Below are 13,864 nucleotides of genomic sequence, written 5' to 3'. Positions count from 1 at the left end.
ACTGCTGACTTGGCAATGATCCAGAAGACGAACATTGACGCCCTCCACAAAGAGAGTAAGTCACAGAGGGTCATTACTGAAAGGGGTGGCTGTTCAAGGAGTGCTGTATCAAAGCATATTAAATGCAAAGTTGACTGGAAGGAAGAATTTAGGTAGGAAAATGGTGCACAAGCAACAGGGATGACCACAAGCTTGAGAATACTGTCAAGCAAAGTTGATTCAAACACTTGGGAGAGCACAAGGAGTGAACTGAAGCTGGAGTCAGTGCATCAAGAGTCACCACGCTCAGACGTCTTCAGGAAAAGGGCTACCAAGCCACTTCTGAACCAGAGACAACGTCAGAAGCATCTTACCTGGGCTGTGGAGAAAAAGAACTGGACTGTTGCTCAGTGGTCCAAAGTCCTCTTTTCAGATGAAAGTAAATTTTGCATTTCATTTGGAAATCAAGGTCTGGAGTCTGGAGGAAGAGTGGAGAGGCACAGAATCCAAGCTGCTTGAAGTCCAGTGTGAAGTTTCCGAAGTCAGTGATGATTTGGGGTGCCGTGATGTCTGCTGGTGTTGGCCCACTGTGTTTTATCAAGTCCAAAGTCAATGCAGCCGTCTACCAGGATCACTTTTAGATCACTTTATGCTTCCATCTGCTGACAAGCTTTATGGAGATGCTGATTTCCTTTTCCAGCAGGACTTTAGCACCTGCCCACAGTGACAAAACCACTTCCAAGTGCTTTGCTGACCATGATATTACGGTGCTTGATTGGCCAGCCAACATGCCTGACCTGAACCCCATATGGAATCTATGGGATATTTTCAAGAGAAAGATGAGAAACAGTCGATTCAACAATACAGACGAGCTGAAGGCTCAATAGTGTCTCAGCAGTGCCACAGGCTGATCGCTTCCATGCCATTCCTCACTGAGGAGCCCCGACCAAGTATTGAGTGCATAAATGAACATACTTTAAAGAACTTGAACTTTTCTGCTTTGCAAATCCTTTTTTTGATTGATCTTAGGAAATATTCTAATATTTTGAGATACTGGATTTTGACTTTCATGAGCTGTAAGCTCTAATCATCAAAATTAAAACTAAAAAAACTTTTGAAATGTCTTACTTTACATGTAATGAATCTAAAATATATATGAAAGTTTCACTTTTTGAAATGTTATAAAACAAATTCAGTTTTTCATGATATTCAAATTTTTTTAGATGTACATATGTACGTGTGTGTATATATACACACATATATATATATAGACACATAGACACACATATATATAGATATATATGTGTGTCTATGTGTGTGTGTGTGACCCTGGACCATAAAACCAGTCATAAGGGTCAATGTTTTGAAATGAGATTTATACATCATCTGAAAGCGGAATAAATACGTTTTCCATTGATGTATGGTTTGTTAGGACAATATGTGGCCGAAATACAACTATTTAAAAATTTGCAACCTGAGGGTGCAAAAAATCTAAATATTAAGAAAATCGCCTTTAAAGTTGCCCAAATGAAGTTCTTAGCAATGCATATTACTAATCAAAAATTAAGTTTTGATATTATATATATATATATATATATATATATATATATATATATATAGATAGATAATATACACACACACATAATTAATTACATGATTTTTTTTATGTTTCTCAGACTAAAAGGTAATGATTTAATAAAAGAAATTAGACTGACAGCACTGATATAATTACATTTTATTAAATTATTAAGGATTTGGGGTCATATAATGTTCGGTAAGCTAAGTCACTGGGGAATAGATGCAATTTTTTCTTTTTAAATAAAAATGTGTAAAATAATTCTACATGTTTTAAGAATGTTTTGCAAAGCATTCAAAGAAAGTAGGATTCAAGCATTTAAATTCTAAATAATTTAATGAATATTGCCACACATGTAACAGACACACACGGAGAGGAAAGGGTCACAGCAGCGAATTTGCTTCACATAACGAGTCTTTGTGTGGCGGCACCAGACACTGGATCAGGGTGGGCAGTGACGTTACAAGTTCGTCACTAGTGCGGCACTAACAAGCCTGCGGACCCTCACACACAGACTATCAGTGCTCACAGAGGGGCCGAAGGGGCAGCGACTGCATGAGGGGCTCTAACTCTGCGGCACACTTCAGAGAGAGCTGGAGCTTCAGTAGAGCCGCCGAGCCTCCCACTTATTCAATCTACCCTTCTTTTGGCCAATAAATCCCTTCTTTAATAAATCTTTATTCATCTTCTGCATCATTATTTTCGCTCTCTCAGTATTTTCTAACAATTATTTTTTATCATTGTAATTTTTTTTTTGGTCAGTTTTTCCACTGTAAATTTAAAGATCATGATCAAGTATAAATTTGTGTGAATATAAAAGTGTTTATATTGAATAACCACATTGTAATAATGTTTCTTTTTGATATTAGTTTTTGAAACACTTCAAAATGAAAGGTGCTTCTTAGTTGATTACTTTTGCCTTTTATGCAACTTGGACAAATACCGAAAGATCATCATAAATATGTGATCATTAATAATAAATAAGGTAATTCATAATAAATACTGTAAGTCTGAAATCAGTACACATTTATAGTACATTATGTAACACTTGTAATAAAAATAAAATATATTATAACAAATTATAAAAAGTATAGTTCCAACTCAAAATTCTGATTAGTTGGCCACATTTGAAGCCACTGTAAAATCATGCATCTGTAATTTTGAGTCAGTCACCGTCTGAATGACTAGTTGACTAATTCTGTATAATTAGGACGTACTGGGGTCACATGACCCTGATCTGACATGCTTCTTAGGGGGCGCTTTTTGGAAGACTAGTTAACCATTGTGACAAATTCCTAAACAGTAAACAGTATACCATCATTTATCCACTGCTAGTGGGATTGGTAGCGGTTTGTGATGAGTGATTTGCACCGATGGCTCCCATTAGGGTTGACGAAGCCCTACAGGTCTACACCATCAGACTCCTGTCCTGAGGATGGAGGGGAAGACCTTCATTTCAACATGGGCATGTGATCCACTTCCCCAGACTATCGTCTCATCACAGAGACACAGGAGACCTGTGAGAGGAAAGCAAAAGAGATAATATATATGTATATTATGATTCTTATTTAATAATATATTAAAAATAGACTAAATTTGATAGACTAAAATTGATCTTGTGTGAAGTTTCAACCCAAGTGAAGTTAGGTTGATTTCAAATTGAGGAACTCTAAATGTTTTATGAAAGACATGAAAAACAGTAAAAAGCTACTTTAAAATAATATTTATTCATTAGTAAGTGTTATTTATGATTATTTTATATCTTCGACAAAATCATTGGTAATGCCTTATTTTTTGATTGATATATTGCTCATGGCTTGATGGTCATCTGAAAATGTATGATAAATGGAAAGACCACCCAAAAATGAAAATTGATTTACTCACACTCATGTAACTTGTATGACTTTCTCTCTTCTGTGAAACATAGTTTCGGTTCCCTTTGACTTCCACTGTATTACAATACAATAGAAGCCAATGGGAACTGAAACTGTTTAGTTACCAATATTCTTAAATATCTTCTGTTTCACAGAAGAAAGAAAGCCATGCAGGCTTGAAACAACACGAGATTGAGTAAATCATGACAGAATTAGATTTTTTGAGTTATGCAATCTATTTCTTAAAATGAGGTGAAAGATCATTACCTCCTGAACAACATGGCCCAGAAACTCTTGACTTTGCATTGCTTTCCTGAGGAAGTTAACAACATTAATACTAGAGCCAAAGATTTCAATGTCAACTTGCAACAATTTCTTAACATGAAAGTACATTTTACCTCATTTTATCTGAGCTTTTTTTTTTTTTTAATCACAGTGCATTGACCAGTTAAATTGTAATTACAGTTTTCTGAATATCTAAATACATAAGATTTTATTAGTCTATGACTTTAATCAATTTTTCACTGATATTTCTAGACTTTTCTTGTAATAGGGCAGTTGAATAGAGTGTAGGTGGAGTGCTTACCGATGTATCCTGCGTGTAAAGGTCAGGATGAAGTGAGCGCTGAGGTCTGGCTGATAGGTGGAAGGAATTACGACGTACTCGCCCGGCTGTAGATGGCAAAACACACTGACTTCCTGGGAGTGGGCATGAGGTACACAACTAACCACTGGAGACATGGCACAAAGGGTTAACAGGGAGTCACCATCAGGTACCTGGAGACACACACATTTAAATATCATAAATATCATGAATGCATGTGAAAAAAGATTCACTACTGAATGTTAGACACCTACACCATTCACTAGAACTGAACACTTTTGACACAATGAACACAACTTTTCAGCAGTTTAGTCATATACAGTAGATGCTTCAAAACTGATTATTAATAAGGTATGTATAATTCCTGACCTTATAAATATGAAAGCCGATGGCATGGAGGGAGTTTTCAGGCCTATTTTGGCATAGAGTGACCTTTACGTTGTTACCTCCAGGGTCATAGGTCACAGTAAGGGGTATATGAGGGTTGAGTCCATGTGTGGTGAAGTTGCGACTTCCTCCAGCAGTAGAACCGATGGACCAACAGCCATGAGAGCTGATGGCTTCCCACTCGCCCTCTGAACAGTGCTGAAGAGGAGGGGATTTCATCACACTGGAGAGAAATACAGATATTTTGGACCAATGAGATTGCTTTATTGCATCATATTGCGTATTTAGATGCAGTGTGTATATGACCACTAATAATAAGTATCATTATTACATTACATCCTTATTACATAGACTGCACTCAAAAGTTTGGGGTGAGAAATAATTTTTTTTTATATTATATTCAGGGATTATAAGTGACAGTAAAGTCATTTATAATGTTACAAAATATATTTATTACAGATAAATGCTAATCTTTTGAGCTTTCTATTCATCAAAGAACCCTAAAAATGGATCACAGTTTCCACAAAAATATTAAGAAGCACAACCGTTTTCTACATTCATAATAATAAAATGTTTCTTGAGCAGCAAATCAGCATATTAGAATGATTTCTGAAGGATCATGTGGCACTGAAGACTGGAGTAATGATGCTGAAAATTCAGCTTTACATCACAGGAATAAGTTATATTTTAAAATATATTACAATAGAAACCAGTTATTTTAAAGTGTAATAATATTTTATGATATTACTGTTTTTACTGTATTTTGACTAAATAAATGCAGCCTTGGTGAGCATTCTTTTAAAAACATAAAAAAGAAACATTACCAAATTAGTACAGTCACCTGAGAGAAGTAGAGCAGGAAGAATAAACTCTAAGAAGGAACCGGCCCTCCGCTCCCTGCAGGAAGGTACTGGGCACAAGCAGGTAAAAACCAGGATTCAGGTGAGTGTGTACCACCACTTCCCGATCGTACGCATGTGTGTGTGACAAAAGCGGTGGCTTGTTAAGCATCCGGATCAGGTTGAAGTGTTTCTTCTCCACCTATATAACATGTTACATTTAACATTACATAATGTAACATTTTCAATCATTAAAAATGTTTGTTTAGAGATTCTCTAACCTTCCACACATGTAGTGCAATGGCCTGGAGGTGTGGGGGCGGCTGAGTGCCACCCTCTGCTGGTGATTCAGGACGTCCGTACTGCAGCAATGACAGCAACACTTCCCCTCTCTCACACACTTTTAACCAGAACTTAGGGTTGGTGCTAAAAGTGCTGTTGTTGCGGCAACCACCCGCAGAGTGACCTTTGACCCAGCGGCCTCCAATCTGGTGGCTGTGGGTTAGATATCTTCCTACATGTAGAGAAAATAAAACACATACATATAAATATGAAATAAATATCCACATTTATTATTATTAAACTTGCAAATTATTAACTAGATATTCAAAGAATTTGTGTATATAACTTAGACAGAAAGGGACTGGTCATGCAAAGATGCCCAGGAAACACAGGCCAAAGTGATTTGGTCCATCATGCCGTATCACAAGAGGAATGAAAAAAAAATGCCATTGAAGCATATCCTCTTTTCTAATTTATATTTCTGTTTTTAACATTTTGCTTTATTTTTGCACTGAAATGTAAAAAAATAGTGAATGTGAGAATAAATAAAAATAAAAACAAGTTATAAATTTTTTTATTTAGACAACTGTAAAATGTAATACATTTTCATGTAATATAGACGCAACATTTACTACAACCACAATTTGTACCTTTGTACTAAAAAGTTTGGGCACCTCTGGTATAGACAATACCTGTGTAGATGCTTTGGAGGTGTCCTGCATCACTGACAGGATAACCCACTGTGACCTCATCAAATTCCTGCTGGAATTCTGTCTCGTCCATCCAGAATTCCCCCTCTGCTATGCGGCCCAGTAGAGCCTGAGAACAGGAGGGCTCCAGAGAAGCCCAACCTGATCCACTGTACAGAGAGACAGAAAAAAAAAAAAAACAGTCAGGTGGAAGCTGCATTTCTACTATAACCAATATTTGCGTATGATTGTCACGTTTCTCCCCCTGGTGGAAGTTGAACAACTTTACCTCCACTTATTCATCATAGTAAAATGAATGAATAATCATCTCCACACAAAATAAATGACCACCGATATATTTGAAAGAAAAACATAGTAGGTTTTCTAGCGACAATCAACGCAAATAATTATTTAAGAATTATAATATTAATAATTTTGTCTGAAATAACACTCATTTTACAGAAATAGTTTTTAAAGAATCATATTTAAGTGGAACAAATATGTCATATCCGGTCTGGTGTTGCATTCAGTCTAACTTCCAAAATTAATTTTTCCATTTATCCAAAGCTCAAATAGGATATCAAAATTCTGCATATGCAAATGAATGACTTCCAGTTTGTCAGAGATAGGCGGCTAGACATAGTACTGAAGGTACTAATAAAAGTTAAACAGATGTAATGTAACCTTATACACGTTCAAATCAATATACACAGATATGAAAAATTCACAAAAACATCTATTTATAATACATATATGGAGTATAAGGCACTATATTATAATATAAGGAACACACAGAACAAATAAAAAATGGACCGGTATGCAATGATTCAGCAGTTTTTTCACTCCATACCCCTCCCTCCAGATGCCGGCCCAGCTCCTCCTGCCCCAGGGGTTGCGTATCCTGATCAGCTCCACTTGTTCACCTGAAGTCATTATCACATTTGTCCACTCCATCACACTCATGGCGTGGAACTGACCAAGCTCTGGGATACCTGCAGAGAGAGGCAGACCTATTAGTTCCCATAGGCTTCTATCGTATTAACCTATTACTAGAACTATTACAGTGCTATTACGAAATACTTCCTATGGTATTTTGTGAGAGATTTTCTGAAAACTATAGAGTTGCCAGCAACAACCTTAAGGAGTAAATGAGGGACATTATAAAATCTGTGAACTATTAGCTATTGTTGCTGCCGTCTATAAACATTCCCAAATAGTGTTGCTATTGTAAACCAAAACTATTATAAATCATTCCAATGCAATAAAATAAACGTTCACTGAAATAAAATACAAATAACAAACTAAACAAAATTAGAAATGTTTCTAATTAAAATAAGTTGAAGATAAATTAATAAAAAAACAGAAGTGAAAAAATAATGACGTAAAAGAGATATAAAACCTAATTAACTTAAACTATCATTAAAATGAAACCTGAAAATATCAACAAAATATAATTCAAAATATTAATAAATACTATAAAAGTATGTTATTAATACTTAATTTTATTCAGTTTCAGTTGATGTATTCATGTAGTTCAATTCAGCTATAAGGTCCTGTTTAGAGATCGGAATAGCGAGAAAACAAAAAGTCAGCGGCTACTTCCTCTCTCACCTGTGGGGGCGCTGTGGACACAGCAGCTGATGGGACATCGCTCTTTCAGCTCCAGTGAAAGTTCTGAAAGTCTCGTCCCATTAGGTGTGTGTTGAGTCTGGGAGTCTTTGGGGTGTTGTGGAGACTCCGCTCTGTTTAGACTCCATCGTACCGCTATGGTTCCACTCAAGTCCACAACTGCCTCACATAATTGCCCCGCCCACAAACGCTCATATGAACCATTTAACCTAGCAAGAAGAACAATAAACAACTTCTCCATTATTGTTTTGCTTTTTTTTTTAATACTACACCAAACCGTTATTCCAGTTACTGCACCTACTTGGCATATGCTTTCTCCAAAAGTGCTACCCAGAATGCCCTAGGGCTCTGACATCTTGAAAAGCAGAGAGTATCATTGATACAAGGCAGTCGGTCATCCACCTGTACCTTTATCCAGTGCCCGTTCTGCCAGAACTGGAATCGGAACTCACCGCGGTAAACACAGTCACCCCACAAAGGCTGTTCTGGTGGAAATACCTGATAACAAACACAAACAATGAGTGCAACAGTGACTGTCCACTTTTTCAGCAACCTTGGTTCCAGTCAAAGGTACAAGAATTATTTTTTTTCCCCGGAACACGACTCTTGCACTCTATTAAACATGTAGGTTTTATTTCCAGTTATAATAAAAACATCTCACACATTAAACCTGACAGTGTTCACCTTGTTCAGAAGACACTGGTTTTTGAGTAACATGGAGCAGGCACAGAGCAACCAGCAGTCTCCCAGAATGCCCTGCTTTGGGTGGGCCTCCACAGGGTCATCAGGGAAGAGTTGAGGCTGCTTGCAAATCTCCTGGAAAATATGCAAGGAAAGTACTGTAAAGCTGGTTTGTGACAATCTGCATTGTTAAAGACCCACGCTGTTAAAAAAGTATATATTTATTGATTTACATTTTAATGGCATATCAATTAACAATTATATAAAGTACGTTCTTTATAGCATGACTGTGTGTAGTATGAATGAAATTCGTCATGCTGTCACTGTAGTAGTAGGTCATCCTGGTCATTTTTGCCTACGATTTTATGAATAAAAATAATTTGTACATACTACTCAATCTAACCCACTAAAATCCACACAAGCAAAGCCTAGCTAAATGAAAATCAGTTCTTATAGAAGGTATTCATGTGTGCTCAATGAAAACACGACTCTGTGTGACAGAATGGCTGTGTTCGAAATGGCATACTTGCTTACTGCCCAGTACACAGTGCATACTGCCTACTATTTATTAAAGAATAGTGTGTGAAACCGTATACAATAAGCAACAAATGTTTCAGAGTTGTATGCTTAATTGTCACATGACAAACACAAACATTAATTTAGCACAGATGTCAAGGTTGTTACCTTACAAACAAATGTGCTAACAATTCTTTTTACAAAGGTTTGTTAATAAGGCTTCATATTAGTAAACAATGCTATATTGCCCAATTGAACTCATTTCATAATTGAAGAACTTTACATAGGCTATTGGACTGAACTGAATGAGCTGACTTTGAACAATGATATTTTTTGGCAGTTACACCATAAACATATATAGACGCCCTAATCGACCACTCCAGGCAGATTTCAGTATACTTGAGTTATATTTAGCATATTCTGGAAAATACAGTAGGTCATCAGGGTATTTCATGCATACAGAAAATGTGCATACTATGCGCAGCATACAGGTACATCTAAAAAAAATTTAATATGGTGAAAAAGTTCATTTTTTCTTGTAACTTATTTCAAAAAGTGAAACTTTTATATATTTTAGATTCATTGCATGTAAAGTAAAACATTTAAAAAGTTTTTTTGTTTTAATTGTGATGATTAGAGCTTACAGCTCATGAAAGTCAAAAATCAATATCTCAAAATATTCGAATATTTACATTTGAGATTCAATTAATGACCCTCCATACAGTATAAATTCAGGGTATCTCTTTTTCTTTGAAACCACAATAATGGGGAACACTGCTGACTTGGCAATGATCCAGAAGACGAACATTGACACCCTCCACAAAGAAATGCAAAGTTGACTGGAAGGAAGAATTTAGGTAGGAAAAGGTGCACAAGCAACAGGGATGACCGCAAGCTTGAGAATACTGTCAAGCAAAGCTGATTCAAACACTTGGGAGAGCTTCACAAGGAGTGAACTGAAGCTGGAGTCAGTGCATCAAGAGTCACCACACTCAGACGTCTTCAGGAAAAGGGCTACCAAGCCACTTCTGAACCAGAGACAACGTCAGAAGCGTCTTACCTGGGCTGTGGAGAAAAAGAACTGGACTGTTGCTCAGTGGTCCAAAGTCTTCTTTTCAGATAAAAGTAAATTTTGCATTTCATTTGGAAATCAAGGTCCCAGAGTCTGGAGGAAGAGTGGAGAGGCACAGAATCCATGTTGCTTGAAGTCCAGTGTGAAGTTTCCACAGTCAGTGATGATTTGGGCTGCCATGTCATCTGCTGGTGTTGGTCCACTGTGTTTTCTGAAGTCCACAGTCAACGCAGCCATCGACCAGGAAATTTTAGAGCATTTCATGCTTCCTTCTGCTGACAAGCTTTATGGAGATGCTGATTTCATTTTCCAGCAGGACTTGGTACCTGCCCACACTGCCAAAGGTACCAAAAGCTGGTTCAGTGACCATGGTGTTACTGTGCATGATTGACCAGCAAACTCGCCTGACCTGAACCCCATTGTCAAGAGGAAGATGAGAGACACCAGACTAGGGGTGTGCTCAAAATATCGATTCTTAGATACATACCGATATAATAAAAAAAGATACAGTATCGACATTCTAGCCCTTAGTATCGATACTCCGCCCAGCCATTAGGGGGCGCAGCGGCGCCCGCGAGTTTAAAAAACTCATGGAAAATGTTAAAGCAAGATGTAGCATTTAAGTGATTTCATAGTGAAATATGTTATGGCAGTACATGGTGTCACAAAAAAGAATTATAAGAAGATTTAATAAGAAGTTAAGAATAATAAGAAGAAGATTTTGTGCTTGTGTGAGCTCAGACTGTACCCTTGGAAAGTTAAATGTTGACTTGTGGTAATTTCCAGATTAATACAATTTGTGTACAATTAATCAGAGCACTTAAAGTTGCAAATATTTAAGCAAAATGCACTTTGTTATAATGCACTTTTGTCTTCAATAAATTGAAGAAAAATGCAGAGTTCTGTTTGTTGAGTAAATGTGTTCAGCATTAACTAATTGGCTCTGGCCCATGTATTTTTATTGAATCGTATCAAATCGTGTCACATTGTATCAAATCGTATCAAGACAGCTCTGTATCGAGGTACGTATCGAATCGTGACCTGTGTATCGAGGTATGTATCGTATCGCCAGGTTCTCCAAGGTATACAGCCCTACACCAGACCCAACAATGCAGATGACCTGAAGGCCGCTATCAAAGCAACCTGGGCTTCCATTACACCTGAGCAGTGCCACAGGCTGATTGCCTCCATGCCACGCCGCATTGATGCAGTAATTCATGCAAAAGGAGGCCCAACCAAGTATTGAGTGCATAGAAATGAACATACTTTTCAGAAGCCTGATATTTCTGTTTAAAATATCCTTTTTTTTATTGATCTTATGTAATATTCAAATTTTCTGAGACACTGAATTTTGCCTTTTATTATCTGTAAGCCATAATCATCAAAATTTCAAGAAATAAAGGCTTGAAATATTTCACTCTATGCGTAATGATGAATCTATACAATATATGGGTTTCACTTTCTGAAATGAGTGACAAAAATATATTGACCTTTTTCCACGATATTCAGATTTTTTGAGATGTACCGGTACATGCTGTATGTTGCAGAAATAGTAAGAGTAGTATGATAGTATGGCATTTCGAACACAGCCACAGTTACCTGTGGGCGGAGCCATGTGACATCACCCAACAATTTGGGGAGGGGCGTGGTGCAGTCACAGAAGAGTGAGGAGTCATCAGCAGGAAAGTCCGGATCTACAAACATCCCATGATGCTCACTCTCCGTCTCCATGGCACCCGGACCTGCTTCACTTCTGAAAGACAAAACGCTTGCAGTAACAAATCACACACGTGACAGTCTGAGCATGTTTTAATACTAAAAGACACCTGAACTAGGGATGGGCGGATCGATCCTAAAGTATCGATACTTTCGATAATGGTGTTGTATCGAAAGGATCGATCCTCACATAAAAATATTGATTCTAAAGTGCATTTTTTTTTTAAACCATTAATTTTATTTATCAAGAAACTCGGTGCATAAAATAAGCTTCTAAATGGAAAAATAGAATATATAAGCGAACAATAGTGTTGGATAGAGCTATTTCTCCTGCTCATTGGAACCCTATGATCGGAACGCACGCAAAAGCTGAAAAACAGAACCAATCATTCACAGACAGCGTTCGCTGCTGACGCATGGCTCAGTCAAAAGTGTTTGTTCAAATAGAGCTGCGTTTCCCAAAAGCATCAGAAGCATATAGATCCTAAGAAACCATTGCCACATTATTACATTACATTAAATATAATTATTACTATATATAAAATTAATTCTGAAAAATACATCACGATTTATACACAAATATGAAGCAGCAATAATAATCAGAAATGTTTCCTGAGCAGCAAATTATATTAGATTTATTTCTGAAGTATTTTGTGACACTGAAGACTGGAATAATGATGCTGAAAATTCAGCTTTGATCACAGATGCATTTTAAATTGCATTTTTGAAATAGGCCTATACATTACAATAGAAAATTGTTATTTTAATGGTAATATTTCACAATATTGCTGTTTTTCCTGTAATTTTGTTCAAATAAGTGCAGCTTTGGTGAGCATGAGACTTATCTAAAAAATATTACAAAATCTTACTAACCCCAAACTTTTGTGTACATGTAATATTTATTTTAAATAGGCTAGTTTGTGTAAGTAAATTTAAACTGTTGTTAAAAGTTCAAATGGATTCTGTTATGTTCTGTAATTGCTGTTAATAAATCGGTCAGAAAAAAAATATGCTAAAATTTCACTTTTAGGAGTACAGCATTCTGGCAGCCTTTAAAAAAAATAACCATGGTTTTATCACAGTAACCACAGTATTTGTAGTAAAACTGTAGTAACCACAAATTTACCATGGTAATAATAATAATAATAATACATTTTAGTACTTTCTATACGTAACACCACGTTTATTTTTCATGAGGTACCCTCAAAGGTAATGAGGTTTTGAGGTTACTGCCCCAGTAAATGGCTAAAATACAATTTTAGTGCATCTAATTTCTGACAGTATAAACAAAAAAGGCCTGTGAAATGTAAAAAAAAGGCTTTAAAATCTAATATTAAGTGAGTATAATTACTTATTATATTCGTTTAATCATTTAAAAGATCATTTTAGTTTACAGGTATCGGTATCGACGATACTGGACTTGAAAATATCGGTATCGGATCGAAAATAAAATAAGAGGTATCGCCCATCCCTAACCTGAACGATTCTGTGTTATATAGACTACAGTAAGACCATCATAGCTTCATTGTTTTTGCTCGTTCCTGCACAAACAGCATGTGATACTCAACTAAATTACCAGTTTAAAGTTTCAGCTATACATACGTTGCGACAGTGGCGTTAGAGACGGCTTTTAATGGTTATTTCGACTCTCCACAATCCATTTTAGTGACAAATATGTTCAGATACAAACAGCAGTGTCAGCATCCAGACGTACCGTCAGCTCAGCTGGGATGCTAACCCGTTAATCATACTGCCGGCAGTTTTGAATGACATGGCCAGACCGAGGCGAAGAAAATCATCAAAGTAAAGTAAAATCCATCATGCAATCGCAGGCCATGACTCTGGGGTCGCTGAAACACAATCAGTGCATTGAAACAAATAAAAAACACTACACCAAGGCAATTCATCCCATAACCGGAAGGACGCGCAGGCGGTGGACAGCGGTGTCATCCGGAGGAGCTGCAGCAGGAGCGCCCCCAGCGGAGCTCCGCAGAACTGCCAGTAGAACATAAACAAATCG

At 36.8% G+C, this 13,864-nt stretch overlaps 1 protein-coding gene across 1 annotated transcript; it reads right to left on the bottom strand.

The window, feature by feature from the left end:
• Window positions 1-1,875: 1,875 nt before the first annotated feature.
• On the bottom strand, window positions 1,876-13,765 carry capn10 (calpain 10). The gene is made up of 13 exons (XM_079435629.1): window positions 13,559-13,765; window positions 11,728-11,881; window positions 8,544-8,675; window positions 8,161-8,357; window positions 7,842-8,068; window positions 7,081-7,222; window positions 6,234-6,400; window positions 5,541-5,773; window positions 5,262-5,461; window positions 4,403-4,643; window positions 4,016-4,206; window positions 3,697-3,742; window positions 1,876-3,072 (listed from the first exon to the last, which is right to left on the bottom strand). The coding sequence occupies exons 2-13, from the start codon at window positions 11,857-11,859 to the stop codon at window positions 3,043-3,045; spliced, it is 1,938 nt and encodes a 645-aa protein (XP_079291755.1). The 5' UTR covers window positions 11,860-11,881; window positions 13,559-13,765; the 3' UTR covers window positions 1,876-3,042.
• Between the last annotated feature and the right edge of the window lie 99 nt (window positions 13,766-13,864).

The sequence above is a fragment of the Barbus barbus genome (assembly GCF_936440315.1).
Source record: "Barbus barbus genome assembly, chromosome: 15".
Taxonomy (NCBI): domain Eukaryota; kingdom Metazoa; phylum Chordata; class Actinopteri; order Cypriniformes; family Cyprinidae; genus Barbus; species Barbus barbus.
The sequence above is the reverse complement of the archived record's forward strand: the minus strand, read 5'-3'. Positions and strand labels throughout refer to the sequence as shown.